Raw genomic sequence first — 18423 nt, 5'->3', positions numbered from 1 at the left:
GTCATTCAAAACCAAAAAAAGTAACGGAATCAGGATTCCATAGTAGATCTCTACAATGGAATCGCGATACTAAATCAGAGGTATGCGCATAAAAAAGGAGAAGGGAAGGGTTCATTCGTTTGGGTTGGGAAGAGAAGGTTTGTTGGGGAGGAGGAAGGAGAATGAGAAAGAGAAAGAAAAGGGAAAAAAGAAGGAAGGAGAAATGGAAGGAAAAAGGGGTGCCAAAAAGGGGAAGAGGAAGAGTGGGAAATTTTGAAGTTGGGATAAAAGAATAATTTCAAGAGAAAATAAGGGCCAATAACAATTTGGGTAAGAATCAATACTAACATCAATTTTTAAAAAGGAAAATTAAAAGAAAAGGTACATTAGTTTATTCAACTCGGATATGTACCCGTCTCAACCAAAAAGAAAAAGTTGTCACGGCATCCATCAATCATCATATGCATCTTACGTAATGATAAGCAGTATAAATCTGAGGTCTAAATAGGAATGCAGGGCTTTATCAAACTTGTTGCATATCAATCACCGAATATAACCAATACGCATAGTAACAAACTCGAAAATGAATCAATCTCCTCTAGCACTATCCCTCACGGCCTACTAGACATGCACAAAGCACAAAGACATTAATCAAATGTTGTTTCCAATCCAACATTTAACACAAATACTAAGGCCCAATATATTTAAGAGCAAATACTAATAAGTGTCTACACATTAATAAAAAATTTAAAGTAAAAATATTTTTATCGAAAGACTAAAAATTATGTTGTTCATAATCTTTTTTACATTCTCCTCTAATTTACAAAATAAATACTTTTCTTTTTTAATTCCTTAATCAATATCCTAAAAATACTAATTAACAATACCCTACATTTAACCATGCAAAAATACGGATACAAAGACAGCGCTACGATGCTGTTAGAGAAGTGTAAGAATAAAATAAAATAAAAACTATAAAGGCTCATAGTACTAACATGGATCACTAAGCTAGTGATTGATGGTGTATGCCCAAGATTACTTAGTAGAGAGTGATTATTTGTGGCAGTTGTTAAATACACCCCCATATTACTACTACACTCCCTCTTCCCCTTTCTTTAAAATTTTTCTCCAAAATACCCTTATAGATACATTTCCTTTCCTCACTTCCTCGCTTGGGTACGATCCCTTTTTTTTTTCAAGAAAAACCTAATCTACTCCATTCAATTGTTTCTGCAATGTCGGAGTGCACATTACTCCTCCCATCCTTGTTAGACTTCGTCAATTTCATATGTGAATAATTGTATATCGAGATGCTTGATGCTTTTTGATGTTCAACAGGAAGAGTTTGGCAAATCTTAACTATATACCAAGCCGCTCCAAGGACCCATAGAGGAAAAGGTTGCTCCAAAGACTTCAAATTATTATTGAATAAATACTAATAAATACAATAATGTCAACACATAAATATCATATATAACCTAAGATTTACATAAATCTAACATTTGCAAAATTTCTTAAACACTACTTAGTGCTTCATTTTTAAGTTTTAGAAAACATCTTGCCCACTAAATGTGAATTGCATTTATTCTCTCTGGTTCCAATGGTCTTGGATCAGTAAAATATTGTATGATATAATAAAACATAACTTAATCGGTGTAAATAATAACAACTATAACAAATGAAATTAGTTTTGAAGTAAACAATTACCGTTTCCCACTTATCCTTGAAATCTCCTAGGACTATGGTTGACATCCAATGCATGACGTAATAATCGCACTCAGTGTTTTCTCTTTGTTTATTACACTAAATTCAATAAGATATTCAAAGTTATCCCAAAATTAGTGTACACAGTATAAAATGTCATTTTGAAAAGATCAAACAATGTTTAAATGACTTACTCTCATTGGAATCCATTTAGAAGTTGCCTTGGATATACTTCCATGGTTATCATTTAATCTCTTCAAAGCACTGATTAAGAGAAACATGCATACATATTGTACAACTAAAATATTAATGTCAAATACTAATAATAAAGTAAATGTGTTACAAATTACAACTGACTTGTTAACCATTTCTTTTAAGTAGTTGTTGGGCTTATTGTGCAAGGAACAAAACTAGGCAACAACATTGTTCTTAGGACATACAACCATCGGTTGTCAATGTCCATTGAATTGGAGAACATTAACACTACTAAAAAAATGTATTCAACAACGCGAAAACGATGACGGTTCCAAAAAACCGTCTTAGAAGCTAAGGCGATGACAATTTTGTAAATAGAGACAATGCAAACCACAAGGGTTTTATGAAAAAACGTCTTGGAATGTTGGGTTCTACAACGGTTATACAAATAACCATCATAGAATGCAACGTTCCATGACATTTTTCGTAAAACCGTCGTGGTTTATGGATGCCCTCTATTTACAAAATTTCCATTATGCATTTGATTCCCTCCCTCACTACCCTGATGACCTAGTCTCCCTCACTCAACTCGTGCACATACACCCTCACTCACCTCTAGTCATTTTCTACCAGGATTTCTTTCGTAACTCATCAGCCTTCGAAGAATCGTCTCTTGTGTGTCTTGCCGCCATTGTGTGTCGCGTTTGTCGTACAGGTAAGAACCCGTCCTACTATATTTTCCAGTTAGAGAACCCTCATTTTCATCAGTTTTTTAAATTTGAATAAATACATTGAGTGAAGGTAAAGAATAGAGGAGAACATTTGAAAAAATAGATATCCAATGAATGCTTCAATTAGGAGATTGACATGAGTTTTACCAAATAAGAATCTGTTGAAGCTTTTATTGAACAATGCACAAAGGGTCTTCTTAGAATTTGAAAATTACCTTGTTAACCATCTGGCTTATGTTTATGCTTTGTTGTCTTATGTGAAACTGTGTATCCCAATCTATTGATTGGTATTTTCGGTTATAAATAGCAGCAGGATTTTTTTCATTTCTGTAGCGCCATTTTTTTCGTAAACTTTCTGTCACTTAATGTAATTTGTTTTCGTTAAGGGTAGTTTGGAAGTGTATTTGGTCTCTAGTGGTGTACGTGCGTTTGTTAGGAGTATATGGTAATTTTTTGCCAGTTTTTGTCATTGGAGAAGAAAAGGTAAGCAAAAAAAAAATGGCATGCACATACGGATCAACAATCTGTATGACCCATACAGATTGGAGGTCCAATACGAATTAGCAATCCGTAGGCCCAATATACGGATCACCAATAATGGTCCAAGAAGGGATCGAACTTGTGTCACCTACATGATTAATAGAACACTCAAAGCAACTGAACTAATAAACACATTATGTTATAAACAAATAGTGTCGCTATATATAACACTAAAATTTCTAGTTTATATATAAATTTACATAATAAATTTTGTGATGATTATTTTTTATATAATAACTAATTTGTTTACATATATAAATTATAAATAAAAATGATAGGTTTAATAAGTATTTACATATGTAAAAAAATATCAAATTTATTTAATTATCAATTGTTATAAAAAAAACATCTAAATACATCATTCAATTAAATATCATATTTATTTAATTTTTAATAATTATAATAAACATCTAAATACATCATTCAATTAGATATCAAATTTGTTTAATTATCAAATTTAGTAAATAAATTAAATGGATATAAAATTTCTAAAAAAATAATTTTAAAAAAATTAAAACATATGGATTCATAAATAAATTTTAAATCTTAAATTTTGGTTTCAATATTTTTTATAACTACCAAATTTAATATATTTTTAAATTTGATTTCACTCATTATCTTAAACTAACAAACTTATCATATTTTAAATTTTAAATTTTGGTTTCAATATTTTTTATAACTACAAAATCAAATATATTTTTAAATTTGATTTCAATCATTATCTAAAACTAACAATCTTATAATATTTTAAATTTTGGTTTCAATATTTTTATAACTACAAAATCAAATATATTTTTAAATTTAATTTCAATCATTACATTAAACTAATAATCTTATCATATTTTAAATTTTGGTTTCCATATTTCTTATAACTAACAAATTTAATATATTTTTAAATTTGATTTCCATCATTATCTTAAACTGAGAATCGTATCATATTTTAAATTTTAAATTTTGGTTTCAATATTTTTTATAACTACTAAATTAAATATATTTTTAAATTTGATTCCAATCATTATTTTAAACTAACAATCTTATCATATTTTAAATTTTGGTTTCAATATCTTTTATAACTACTAAATCAAATATATTTTTAAATTTGATATCAATCATTATCTTAAACTAAAAATCTTATCATATTTTAAATTTTAAATTTTGGTTTCATAATTTTTATAACTAACGGATTTATTGTACAATTAAAAATTATGTTTCAATATTTTTATGACAAATTTTAATTATTAAGAATTTTTGTTTAAATATTTATTGTAACTAAATTTTTTTAATTATTTTTAATTATGATTTCAATATTTTCATAAGTAACAAATTCAATATCTTTTAAATATTTGTTTCAAGTTTTTAAAAAATTTAGACAAATATAATATAACAACATTGAAAATTAATTGTTTCACCAATCTAATCTTAATTTTAGAAATCTAGTCTAATCTTAGTAATAACTAATATATTTTTGATAAATAAAATCAATACTTAACATATAAATCAAAAAAGATTATAAAATTTCATTAACATTACAAAATAACATTACACTACGAAACAATTTAAATAATAACTGACAAGTAAAAGATTTCCAAAAAAAAACAAATTTTGAAGAAGAAAAATTGGAAAAAAAATTTCAACAAAAAAAATCCATATGGGTCAACAATCCGTATGGGTCAAATTCGTATGACACATACAGATTGTCAATCCGTATGATTCATACGGATTGTTGATCCGTATGATTCATACGGATTGTTGATCCGTATGATTCATACGGATTGCCAATCCGTATGAACCATACAGATTGATGATCCATATGAGTTTTTTCCAGAAAAATGTCATTTTTTTTGTTGGAGACGATGAAGAAGAATCACAGCGGCGCGGGAAGCGGAGGAAGAAGAAGAACCGCAAGGAACAACCATGAACACAAACGGTGACAAGAAGAAGAAGCGCCGTAGGAAGAGGAAGACGAACAAGAAGCGAAAGAGGAAGAGGAAGAAGAAGATGAATGGGCCAGCGGTGGCCGTAGGAACAGGAACATGAAGAAGAAGGTCGTAGGAACAAGAAGAAGAAGGATGCGCATGCAGTGGCCGTAGGTACAGTAACAGGAGGAAGAAGAAGGTCGAACAACATTGTAGCTTTATTTATATTATTAGGGTGAAGGGCATTTTTGCCATTTCACCCTACGTGTTGGGTGCCCCAGCAAAAATGTTGAGTGCACCAAGTAACTCCCCGAACCTGGGAATAATACCTCCAATGCTTTTTAAGTATACCTTCCTTTTTATTTTATTTTTCCCAAAACACCTTTTTGTAACCACACCCATCAGAGATCGGCAACCTTAACCATTATTGGCTATGCATCATAAAGCCATTGTGCACTAGAGGTATGCACCCCATAACCACAAGTCATGCAACACCACCCATGGCATCCATCATAGTTAGAGAATGGATATACCCACCCAAGCCACCCTTACACATAGATAGCAAACTCTCTCTTAATTTTTTCATGGAAACATTAGAGAAAAGGAGCATAAGTATGCATTGATACAACATTTCTAGTGGCATTTTGAAGGCATTTCGCTTTCTTGAACTTTGCCTCACTCTCTTCTTCCTTTCATGGTTCCTCACATGCCTCCTTTTCGGCCTTTGACTCTTTATTGACTACCTTTGCAACCCTATCGTTGTCTTCACCGTTTCTAGAGTCATCATTGCTACCCTCCTCAGTCAGTCTTGTTGATTCACCCAATCCAATTTTGTTGTTTCTTCGATACCAGAGTACTACCAGATCAATGACACATGTACCAAAAATGATTCAAGCAGGTGCTGCAATAGCTGATTTATGATATTGTCGATGTTTGTTGGAGAGAAATGGCAAGGATAGGAATAAGACATAGATGGGGAATGACATGGGTTGTGTTGCATTCATCTTCAAAGGTCATATTTATGTTCAACAATAAAAAAAAATATATGATCAGTTCAATGTTTTTCTTATCATGTAATCATATTACATTGGTTATCAATGGATGCCATGGTGGTGTTATGTGACTCATGGTTGTGGCGCATGCCTCTTGTGGATGCCAATGATGGTTGTGGTTTCTGGCATGTGATGGACATGGTTGCAAAAGGGTATTTTTGAAAATAAAAATAAAAGGTGAGGTATACATAATTTTTAGGGTATATTTAACAATTGCCCATAAAATACTCTACTATAAATCTTTTTCTGATTTAAGGTTCATAATCATATTATATTATTGAAAGAGGATTGTCTCCTATAGTATAGTCCTACTAGATTCAAACAAGATTGTCTTAGATGGAGGATACCTGTGGTTCAGAAAAACAATTATTATAAAAAAAAGTTCTTCTCCCTAAACCCTTTTTTATATCTTTTTATATCTTAAACCCTTTTTAGTTTTCATTCTATTCTTTGCTACTAAAACTTTAATTTGTGTTTCGATAAGGAATTTAGAATGTTTAGAATTTGAATTGTTTTTATTTTAGTTTTCTTCATTTTCCAAATGCCTTATTTGGATAAATCAATTAAAATTTCTTAAATTTTAAATTCTTTATTTGGATATGACAATTCAATTTTCTTCATATGCAAAATTTCATTTTTATATTTCAAATAGATTAAGTTTTAATATTAAATTTTATAGAAAATAAACATTATCTAATTTTGAAATATTTAATTAAAAAATATTTTTAAATATTTAATAATTTAAAAACACAAATATCAATAATTTTGACTAAGTTTTCTCGACTGACCACAATCAATGATGGTTTTAGACCGACATCAATCGGGATTATTTTTCAACTGATGTCGACTAGGTTTATTTTACCAAAGTATGTTAGAAATATTTTTCAGCTGATGTGGGTTGGGGCTATTTTTCAGCCGACATCATTCGAGACTATTTTTTTGCTAACGTAATCAAGGTTTTCCAACAAATGTCAGTCATTGATGTTTTTCAATCGACATCGATAAAAAAAATAGCTTGTGCTAGACGACTCCGGCCAAAAAATCCCTACCCAACGTTGGCCGAAAAAATAATCCTGGTCAATGTCGACTAAAAAGCCCTAATCATCATCAATCAAAAAAATTCTAGTTAATGTCGGCTAAAAAATAGACCTAGTTGATGTCGGAAAAAAAAAACATAATTGGCATCAGCCGAATAAACCGTAACCAACGTCAATAAAAAAATTACTATAGAGCGTCAGCTAGAAAATAGCCTTAGCCGATGTTGGTCCAAAAAACCTAGCCGACATTGATAAAAAAATATCATTGGACGATGTCAATCAAAAAAACCAGAACAACATCGCCCAAAAAAAATCCTTGGTCGATATTGGCAAAAAATTCCCATCACCAATGATAGTGAGAAAATAACCTTGATCAATGTTGGTTGAAAAAAATTCTAGCCAACATCAATCAAAAAATAGCCTTGATCATCGTCATATGAAAAAAATACTAAAAGAAAAAATCTTGATCAACATCAATGAAACATAGCTAACAAGGTCGATGTTGACCATAAAAACGTTGGAAATAGGTACTTGTGTGTGAGAGAATGTGAAAGTGAAAGTGAGAACAAGAGTCTCTAATTTATTTTTTTTGAAAGAATTTAAAATTTCATTATTTTAATTAATCAAAATGGTTCCTAAAAATATTAAGATTTCAATTTACTTTCAAAAATTCTATCAAAATAAGTTATTTTTATCATGAATCATTTAAATTTTCTTAAAAATAATGAATTCTCGAACTCTATTGTTCCATTGAAACACATTAATGTATTCTATACCTAAATCCTTTTTGTTCTAGAGGTATTTCAATTGGGTGAATTCCAAGGTGAAGTACTAATTTTTCTGCCTCATCAGTGAAACGTCAAAATTTATCGTAGGATATAATATTAAAAAATTAGACGGATCAAATTTATTACTGGAACCGATTAGTAATTTTACTTCCATTTATGAATTTAATTTGTTTATAATTTGCAACAGTTACAATTACAATTTGATAACTAGTTAGTAATATCAATTTATCGTTAAAAGAATACTTATTTCTATTTTTTCAACAAAAATATTAAAAGATGTTTGCTTAGAATTACGTTAATTTTAGAATATTTTACGGTATTTCCTTAAAAAATCATGGGATTTATAGAAATTGAATAAATCATTTAGACTATTCAAGCTAATTCATTACTTCCCTGATTAAAATTTATTGTATTAATTATTTACGAAAATTATTAACAAAATTTTTATTTTTTACAAAAAGAAACTAAAAATACTGATATATGTGTGCCATTTTGTGTGCCAAATTTAACATATTTTAGAAAATATAACTTAAAAAGGTTGACCTGATGGTAAAAAAAAAGTTGTCCGTTCAAATTTTACAAACAAAATTAACAAACTAACTACTTTGAGGATAATAAAAATAAAAACTTCGGCACAATATTTCTCCCCCTAAAATGAATTTACAATGACTTTACAGTCTTGTTGGCTTAATAATTATAAGACCACTTAATCACAAACTTAGTAGCACCATCGAAGGCCAATATTTCAATCACTTTCCTTTTTCCTAATTTCCGATGATTGATTACAGCAACAACAGAAATATGGTTAGTATAATATAATATCACCGAATCAAATGATGTCCAAGCAAGGTGAGTAGATTGAAGACATCTTCAGCATGCAAAATCATGCAACAATTGCCCTCCTCCAATAACATCTCTTCCAAAATGTCGATTTTGTGATTCAAAACTACTAAGAACATAGCCCTCAGGCTGAAGGGCAACGCCAAAACGTTGAGCTGCACTCATTCCAAAGGGCTCAAACAACCCAATACCGTGATGATTTTGGTGAAGACCAAGTGTGAGAGACACCCCATTATTGCTCACTCCAACACCCATGACTTGCTGATTGCCTGTGTTGGTCTGATTCAGCTGCTCCTGACTCCTCACTTGCTTGTTAGCAAGTTCATTTCTAGGGTGTTTATAAGGGGCATCATGAAACTTCTCCATGGAGGTGGATGGATTCTCAGTAACAACAGAGTTGTGATCTGAAGGTAAATGATCACTTAGGTTTTTCTTACTTCTTTCTTCCCAATGTGACCTCTTTTGACCTTGTTGTGATTCTAGCATATGTATTTCCTCCACCATTGGTTTCCAAAGCCTTACTCTTGCATTAATAAACCAATTAGACACCTGTTAAAAAGATATAGTCAAGAAACAATTGTAGAATCCATCAACAAGTACATTTGAGATTTACAAGAGATGGATCATTTATCTTGAATCTTCACCTGGTTGCGAGATAGACCGGTTTGTTTAGCCAACATTAACTTGTCAGTATCAGTAGGATAACTGTATCAAGAGAACAATAATTGAGTAACATAGACACCTTAGTCTCATGAAATTAAGGGTGGGGGGGTCCATATGCATGTAAGCATTCATGTATTAGTTGTTTAGGTGAGGAATGAAGGAAACAGTGAAAAACCAACATGTCCATGAAGTTTATATCAAACACAAGGCATTACTCGATTCGTGTTAATAAAATTTAAATAGTACTTACGGGTGCAGAAAGTGTTCAAACAACCAGGCTCGGAGAACACTCACAGCTCGCTCAGGGAGTCCTCTTTGAGGTCGCCAAACTGGTTGTTGGTGCTCAAGAAACCCTGGCCTTTGGCTGTGAGTGCCCCTATCACTGCTGTGGAACCTTGGAGATTCATCCTTTCTGTTGCTTATCTGAAAAGGAGCCTTGTTGATGAACTGAAGCTGGTCAGTAATAGCATTCTTCAAGCATCTAAATGGTTTCGACATGGCATTTATAGCCAAACTTGCGTACGGGGCCACATTACCAAGGCCTGCAACATACTCAAATGAAGTTATCACTGCATGCATCTGTTGATAATACTGCCTGTACCTCCTGTGAACCTGTTTGTGATTAACAAAAAAGATTTCATATAATTAAGATCAAATACTGAGATTCTCTGCACTTGTATCAGTAGCAGCAGGGACTACTTAATTACCAACTATATAATGTTGAAGGACTTAGGCAATGAAGTTCTGTAATTAATCATAGAATTCCCCAACTTTTAACATCTAATTGGGCTCTATACATTCAGGTTTCAGATAATCCATCACAACGGTAAGGGAAGAATAGAGCAATTTTATGCACCATCCAATGAAAAATGAGAACTAAGATTGTGTTCCATTACCATAAACCTATACATTCTTAAGATAGAGATGGAGTACAAGACTTGTGATAGTCATACATGAAACTCCACAGAAATCCTTATTCATCGTAGCATCTTACATTAATAGATTTACAAACAAATTCAAGAATATAAAAATAGCAAGCAAATAAATTTGAACTTTCTACGCAACCTCACATTCTATACCTTGAATCCAATAAATTTGAACTTCAAAGCGATAACATAATCATGGGTTGATGTCCAGGTGTTTTGTACAACAGCGAGATAGGTAGAAGTCCCCATCTTGTGTCCAGTAAAATTTTAATTCTGTGAACTTTGCAATTTTATATATTAGGAAAATTTAAATTCAGAAGTTAGAGTTTGCTGGAAGTGCTTGGTGCATTAAGGGTAAGAAAATCTTCCTCCCATGCGCAAATTTACAACACTGAGAGAAAAAAAATGAATCAAGCAAGCTACAGTTCAAATTGTCAAATGATAAGAAACAAAATAAAACCGCAACGGATAACTAGAGTTTAATTAGCAAGATCAATTTGGAAGGAATCACTATGATGACAACTATAAAATTCAAATAAGGAGTAAAGTGAATATCAACAACTGCGCGCTTAATAAAACCACTAAAAAGAAAGAAAAATAATACTCAGTATAACTTGATTTCATTGTAATTTGTAAACAATTTCTTCCACCTCAAAATGTATAAATATAATTATAGTTGTATTAGTTTTAGTTTACATGGTGTAACGTTTTCATGTTATATATATATATATATATATATATATATATATATATATATATATATATATATATATATATATATATATATATATATATATATTAATATTTAGAGTTATAAGTTGTGCACATCATTTTAATTTACATAAGATTTTACAACAATTCAATCATTGCACAAGAGCAAGGACCCACAGGTATGTATGTTGGTCTTCCACAGGAACCAATCCCTGTCCAGGAACTGTGGTAAAAGAAATATAGGGACCAAACAGTGTTCAGGAAACATTTTCCTTGTAGCTTATAAAGAAAATACAGTATTTGAACTAGTGAACATTCTTATTCCATTTCCCTTCTATTCTTTCACTTTTCAATCATGTTTTCTTTACTCTTTTAACAAAAGATTAAAACCAATATATTGATTTACGCACGTCAGACTGCTTACAAGGTTTACACACATATAATTGAGGAATTGACCTGACCAAATAGGTATTGGTTATATTCCACCGTTGATTCCACCCCCTCTCCCCATGTTCCCAAAGGTTTGCCACTAGGTTCAATGCTTTTGAAAGGAAATACAAGGCGTGGATTTTTTATTTTTTTTTATATCAACTTCAATAAATATCTATTTAAGGGGTTAAAAACATGTCCATGCCTTGTATTTCCTTCCAAAAAATTGAACTCTGGTATAAATGACTGCTTAAGCAAGAATAGGTTCCACCTAAAGAAAAATCATAAAGCATACTCAAACATGACAACTACCAAATGGTACAACATACACCACCAATCTTAATGACAAGTCACATACTCTAATGCCACATAGATAGTACCATTTTATTATTCATCGCCTTTTTCACTTTTCAAGGCTATATTTATTCTCTGAAGGAACTGATTGGGGCACAATGCATGTGTATATTGATGCCCTACATTTGACAATATAAGACCACTGAGCGCTCACATAGTACGTCTGTGCCTACGGGCATTATGATTGTTTAGAAGAGGCATATTTGTGGCATTGCATGGTATTACAATAATTTTATACTGCAGCTAGCTTACTAAGAAAAGTAAAAGTTAATTCATAATGAATGTAAAATTAATATTTAGTATCCACTATAAAATATATAAGATTTGCATCCTAATCTTTTATAATTAAACATAACAAGCCATGTATCGGCTAAATATGCATGGCCTATCAGAAATTATTAGTACCAATTTCATGTGAGAAGATCAGTTTCATTTCATAGAACCAATCTGCAACTAATAATTGTCAAACATAAAGTGAAAAATTATATTCTATCATGACATGACATGCAACTACTATAGCATCCAGAATTTTAATAGTTTTGTTGTCAGAGTAAAACCCCAATAACACAATCATAGTTACTTTAATCCCAATCTAAAGCCAATCCTAGATAAAGGTAAAAAAAAAACCCTTGTCATATGTAAGTTTCTTTAATCCTAGAACAACAAGATCATATCAAATACTCACTTTTTCGGAGTATAAATCTTTTCCAATGGATTCCTTCAATCACTTTATATGCACATTAATTACCCAAACCAATCTGGATGACGTCCCTTACTAGAAAATATTTCTATACATGTCAGACACTTTACACTCCCAATCTTGCTGTGCATATATTCCCTCCCAATAACTTTTCCAAAAAGACAACCAAGTTCACCAAGGCCACCAATATCTCACCGAATACAGGCATCATCTTTAAGCAAATAAAATATACTACCTTTTTCCCTCCTATTTATAAGATCCAAAATTTTAAATTTATTTAATCTTTTATAAAAGACTAAATCTGTATTAAGTATTTTTAAATTAAAAATATTCTCAATTAAATAAAAGAGAAAGAGATTATATTAGCAAGCAAGAGAAACATTATTAACAATGACATTTTAAAAATAATATATAAATTTAAGATAAATTTATTATTATTAATTGCATTAACTATTTTTAAAATCTTAATGAATTAGGTAATTAATTGGTCTTAGTAAATAAAAGCCTATGCCCACACGTACAAACTAAAAAAAAAAAAACTACGCGATTCCTTCATGTAATCCAAAATATGGAATGCTAGTTCAGAAGTGACTAGCAAACCCCTTAATGCAATCATTAAGTACACATTGATGATAACTTAGGACTTAATTTTTAAGGCCAGAAAGAAAACCCTGACAAACTAAAATCAAGAATCCACTCCTGCACAAAATTTATCTAAAATAGTGTAACACCACTGAGACTTATCAGAATGAAACACACAATTCACACACACACACAAAAAACAAAAACAAAAAAATTATATGAATTACTCTCTGCTCTATTTAATCATTCGACCTCATTTATTTAATTTTAATTTTGTTTTTAATCACTCCATTTTATTCATGATAAAAAATTCTAATGAAAGGGTCGTTTTCCCTAAAATTTTACGTAAATTTCTTTGAGATAAATAATCTTTTCCGGGCAATTCAAAATGTGAAGTAAGTCTTCGTAATTTAAATATTGGTAAATTTGAATATTTGAAATTCAATCGATCCCAATTTTTTTTTTTGTAAAATAACAGGTATAAAATCATAAAAAAGTTTCATTTTAAAAATAAATTTATTTTTTAGTTGAGATTAAAAAATAAAATAATATCAGCTAACTTAAACTTTCTTAATTAAGATGAAATTAGTTATTATTTTATCTTATATAATCATGAAACCCCATTACATGAAATCTTTAATTTACCATAACTCAGATCCGAAATGAAAAAAAAAAAAAAAACATACCTCGTCAAGCATGGTTAATAGTCTACACTTCTTCATCCTACCATAATTTTGATATTCCCCAAGTGGATCATCCCCACCAACAACTTCACTAGCACTAAAACCCTCACGAGGAGGTTCCATCAACGATGCATCAGGAGCAATAATCTTCTCGGTGGTGTAAATTCCACGAACCCCAACATCACATAACTCTTCCAATAATTGCTGTGCGGGTTTCAAGAACCTCGATCCCTTCAATATCGAAGCATACCCCGTAAAGGGTCCAAGTGGAACAGAATTCCTCGAAACCTCACTGTTACCTCCAACCAAACCCGGATTAACAGCCCCATATTGCTGAAGATTCAGTTCCAGAGGGTAATGATGAGTGCTGTTACTGTGGGAAGACAAGGACAAAGACAAAGGCTCAGGCTTGAACACCATCATTTCACTCCCATCATTGTAGGTGTCACCATATTCCCTAAGGTTCTGAAGCTGGTATAAAGGGTTGTTGTTGTTGATGATGACTTGAATTGCATCACCATTCACAACCGCTCCTTTAACAAACCCCATCATCAAATTGGAACCTTCTTGTTCCTTAGCAGCAGCACCACCACCACCTTGTTGGGTGGCACAAGCTAACAAATCAGAAGGAATAATAAGCGAAGGATCGTAGAGAGAGGCTAAAGTAGGGCAAGTGGAGGAAGATTCAACGAAACAATAAGGTTGGTGCTCAGGGAAAACTCTCAGCTTGTTCCTTCTACTTTGTTGTGGGACATGGTAGTGCTCAAAACCCTCCTCAGCCATAGTGCAGAAAAGAAAAGTGAGCCGTTTTGATGATGAAGAGAGAAAGAGAGTGGAAGAGCAGAAGAGCTGCAGAGAAGAACAGTGGAAGTGATAGTGACTGTGAAAGGAAAGGATATAATAATTATGATCATGATCTTATGCAGAGAAAGTGGCGCAGGTTGTCACAGAGATACGTGAACTGAACTGGTTTTAGGAGAAGTTGGTGTGTGGTCTCTACACGCATCTGAACTGAAACCACTGCACACCAACTCACAAGAAAACACGGTGTTTTTTTTTCCTCTCTCTCTCTCTCTGTATGAACTATGAAGTGTTGTTTTCTACAGTTAATAACTGTGGCTTGTTCACTTCTCTTTCTCTTTTCTCTCTTGAAAATTGAAACTCCAAAGGGAAGGGTGCAAGGTGCTCATGATACACCTTGGGGCTCGAAAAGAGACCGGCTATTTCCGGTAATAATCGAACAGCGCTGCTTCTGTGTGTTGCAGATACTATTTCTGACAACTGGGTTTTGAGTCCTGTCGTTTTGTGAACCCTCTTGTGTCGTGTGTCTTTGTGAGCTTTAGTATTTTATATTATTTACTGAACACTAAGATTAGAAAATTATTTAAAATTATAATTTTATAGAGTATATAATAAAGTAAAATGAAATAGAATACAAGTAATTTAAGTTAAAAGTTTTAAATTAAAATAAAATATAAAAGTGTGATTTTTTATCGTGTTTTATTGCTTATTTTATTATTTTTAGTTTCATTTCTTATAATATTTCGTCGTATTTAAATTGTCTGTGAAACAGTGAAAGATTTTATTCGTCGCTGGATGACAATTGTACTTTAAATCATCTCGTAGGGCTAAATTGCAAACAAACACAAAGTTAATCTTTATATTTTATGTGATTAATTTATATTTTTATATAATTGAAAATTATAATAAATTTAGTTTTAATTAAAAGTTTTAATGAATAAATATAAATTGTATTTAGGATTATAAATGATAATTTAAATTATTATATAAAGCTATTATTAATTATTCACAATTTTATAATTATTGAAATTTAATTTAAAAAATAAAAAATTGAAAATAATAATAATAATAATAAATGAAAATATTAAATATAAAAAAGTAATAATAAAAATAAAAGACTAACTTTTTTATACATACCTTCTAGTCCCAAAATATAAGAAAAAATATAATTTTTATAAATAAGAAAATTTAAATAATTAATTTTATCTTATTTAATATTATCATTTCTAAAATATGTTTAATTGAGATTTTAGTTTTAATAATTCTTTTTTATTGCTAATAAAATATAAGTTGAGAAAAATTAGTATTTAATTAAAATTGATATAATTAAATATGATTAACTAAATTTTTTTTAATTAGTGTTAAACAATTTTTTTCTGTGAGACCAAAAAATAGAATTATAAGAATCAATTTCATAAAAACATCAAATAATTTATACATATTTTAAAATCAATTAGTCTCTTTGAAAATAAAAGATGAGTATAAAAATAAGTATAATAGAGCTTAAAATAGTAGGAAAAAAATGTTAATAATATTTAATTGAAAAAATAAAATAAAATATCAATCTTTATGAATTTTAATTTATAAGAAAAATATATAAAATAAAATGACTTTGTTTATAGTATTTAATAGTAGTAATAATGATAATATGATTTAAGTATATAAGTAATTAACAAAAGTTATGGTGGATTGGTGGTGATAGATACTTACGGTGATAGGGTGACGCACATGAGAACAGAGGAACAGAGCGGTGAATGAAAGAAAGGTTTTTGTCGTTCTCAACACTCATCTCCTCTCTCTTTACGAGGTTTATTAATTAATTAATGGCCTCCTCTTTTGGTACTCCTATTTTTTTTTAGAGAATTTTTCAATTAACGGTACTTCGATGGAACAAGAAACGGGATTAAAGAAACAAAGTGGATTCTAAGTAATTGAAGTTAAAATAAGAAAGATTATTCTTTTGTTAAAAAAAAATTATTCATCCGCATTATAAAATGTATCGACGGATATATTTAATTATCTTTTTTTTATCTAAATCAAATAATGAAAATAATATAATTGAGTTAGATAATTGTAAATTTTTATTTGCACCTATAAAATAAATGTAAATTTAATGGGGATGACATACGGTTGAAATCGTTATAAATGTGATTAAGTTTGTCATGGGCCACGAATGTTTTTTTTTCCAGAACACACAAGTAAAATTTTTTTTTTTACCAAAGCATACCACTTCTCCCAATATTTACACAAACATAATAAATGCTATTCATAGTGAACATTCGGATGGGGGAATCCAAATTTCCATTGTGATTTGTAAATTTTTTTTTTTTTGAAAAACCAGTTGAGAATTCAGGTTCATCTATCTCGAATTCTCAACGTGGTTTTTGTTAATTTTAAAAAAATAATTTTTAAGATATTTTTTAAAAATATAAATAAAGAAAATTAATAAAATTAGAGAAGATTATGAAGTTAAAGAAAATTAGTTAAAAATAGTGCATTGTAAATTAGTTTGGAAGATCTACATTAGTTAAAAATAATACAGTTAAATAATGATTTTGAATTTATGAATGATGTGAAATGAAATACATTAATAGGAAAAAATAATAATTTTCTTGACTAGAACTTTCGGGATGGTGGAGGTACCTATTTTTTGAATGACCAATTAGCTTGTAGATTGAACAACGTTTTGGTTGACCTTTTTTCTCTCTCATCCATATTAGTTCGTATTCTTGTAGATTTTGGTCAACCTTTTTTGTTTCTCCTCATGGCTAGATTGACACATAATTGTGGTCCTTCATATGGTGGTCAATATTCATGATGACGCATGTCTGATAACGGGACTTTGTAGACACTTGACACATAATCCAATGTGTATATTGAACTAACATATTGCAAATAATCTATATTGATGTGCTTACATGTAGCAATGACATGTACACATGACATATGTAGCTTTTGAGGCTCCCTACAATCACATGTTCTTTGATCCATCCTGATAGTGAATTTCCTTATTCGACGCCTCTTTCTCGTATTCACTCTTTCCTCAACTTGAAATTGAAATCTTTGGCGGTCAAACTATTGAACGAAGTGAGTGTTGGACTTAGTTTCTTCTTCGATGATGAACTTCACTACAATGAGTGTGTAAACTTGTCCTGAGGCGATCATTGCATCAGCCAGATTCTCACGATCAACAAAATATTTGTTTAACTTCTCATACGTGGCTCTGACCAAAGTAGTGATTGGAAAATTTTGAATTTTTTTTAGCACCGAGTTTAGTGACTCTACCAAATTAGTGGTCATGTGTCCCCACCGTTTTCCCTCATCCCATGCTAAGGTCTATTGCTCCCTTGGTATTTGATCAACCTAGGTAGTGTCGTGTGGGTTGTCTCCTTGTAACTCCTGGTAGTGACGAAAAAACTTTGGTTGAGTCATGACATACCCTGTAGTTTGAAAAAAAATGTAAATCTGAATGTTAGTTTAATGATAAATAATAAAATATTGTGAATTAGAATATAAACAAGATATCTTACCCATACTCAAGACGCTTTTTCTTTCGTCCTCATTTTTGAATTGTTTTTTATAATTTTGACCAATGTGTCGAATACAGAACACATGTGACAAGTTGTCTACTGTCCACCCATTGTCAGGTCGTCTGTATGCACTTTTGATTGACTCATACCTGTCAGAGATTAAGCATATACCATGTTGTGGTGTCACATGTGTTCTCAAGTTTTGCAAAAAAAAAAAAAAAAGAAGTGTCAACCATCTGCTGTCTCACCCTCGACAATGGCA

At 30.8% G+C, this 18423-nt stretch overlaps 1 protein-coding gene across 1 annotated transcript; it reads right to left on the bottom strand.

The window, feature by feature from the left end:
• Positions 1-8559: 8559 nt before the first annotated feature.
• On the bottom strand, positions 8560-15130 carry LOC114395534 (BEL1-like homeodomain protein 9). Its single transcript, XM_028357339.1, has 4 exons — positions 13834-15130; positions 9696-10057; positions 9427-9487; positions 8560-9331 (listed from the first exon to the last, which is right to left on the bottom strand). Exons 1-4 carry the CDS (start codon positions 14611-14613, stop codon positions 8813-8815), a joined length of 1722 nt encoding a protein of 573 aa, XP_028213140.1. The 5' UTR covers positions 14614-15130; the 3' UTR covers positions 8560-8812.
• Positions 15131-18423: the final 3293 nt, after the last annotated feature.

Source organism: Glycine soja, chromosome 18 (genome assembly GCF_004193775.1).
Source record: "Glycine soja cultivar W05 chromosome 18, ASM419377v2, whole genome shotgun sequence".
Lineage (NCBI taxonomy): Eukaryota > Viridiplantae > Streptophyta > Magnoliopsida > Fabales > Fabaceae > Glycine > Glycine soja.
Note: the sequence above shows the minus strand (reverse complement) of the source record. Positions and strands in the feature narration are given on the sequence as shown.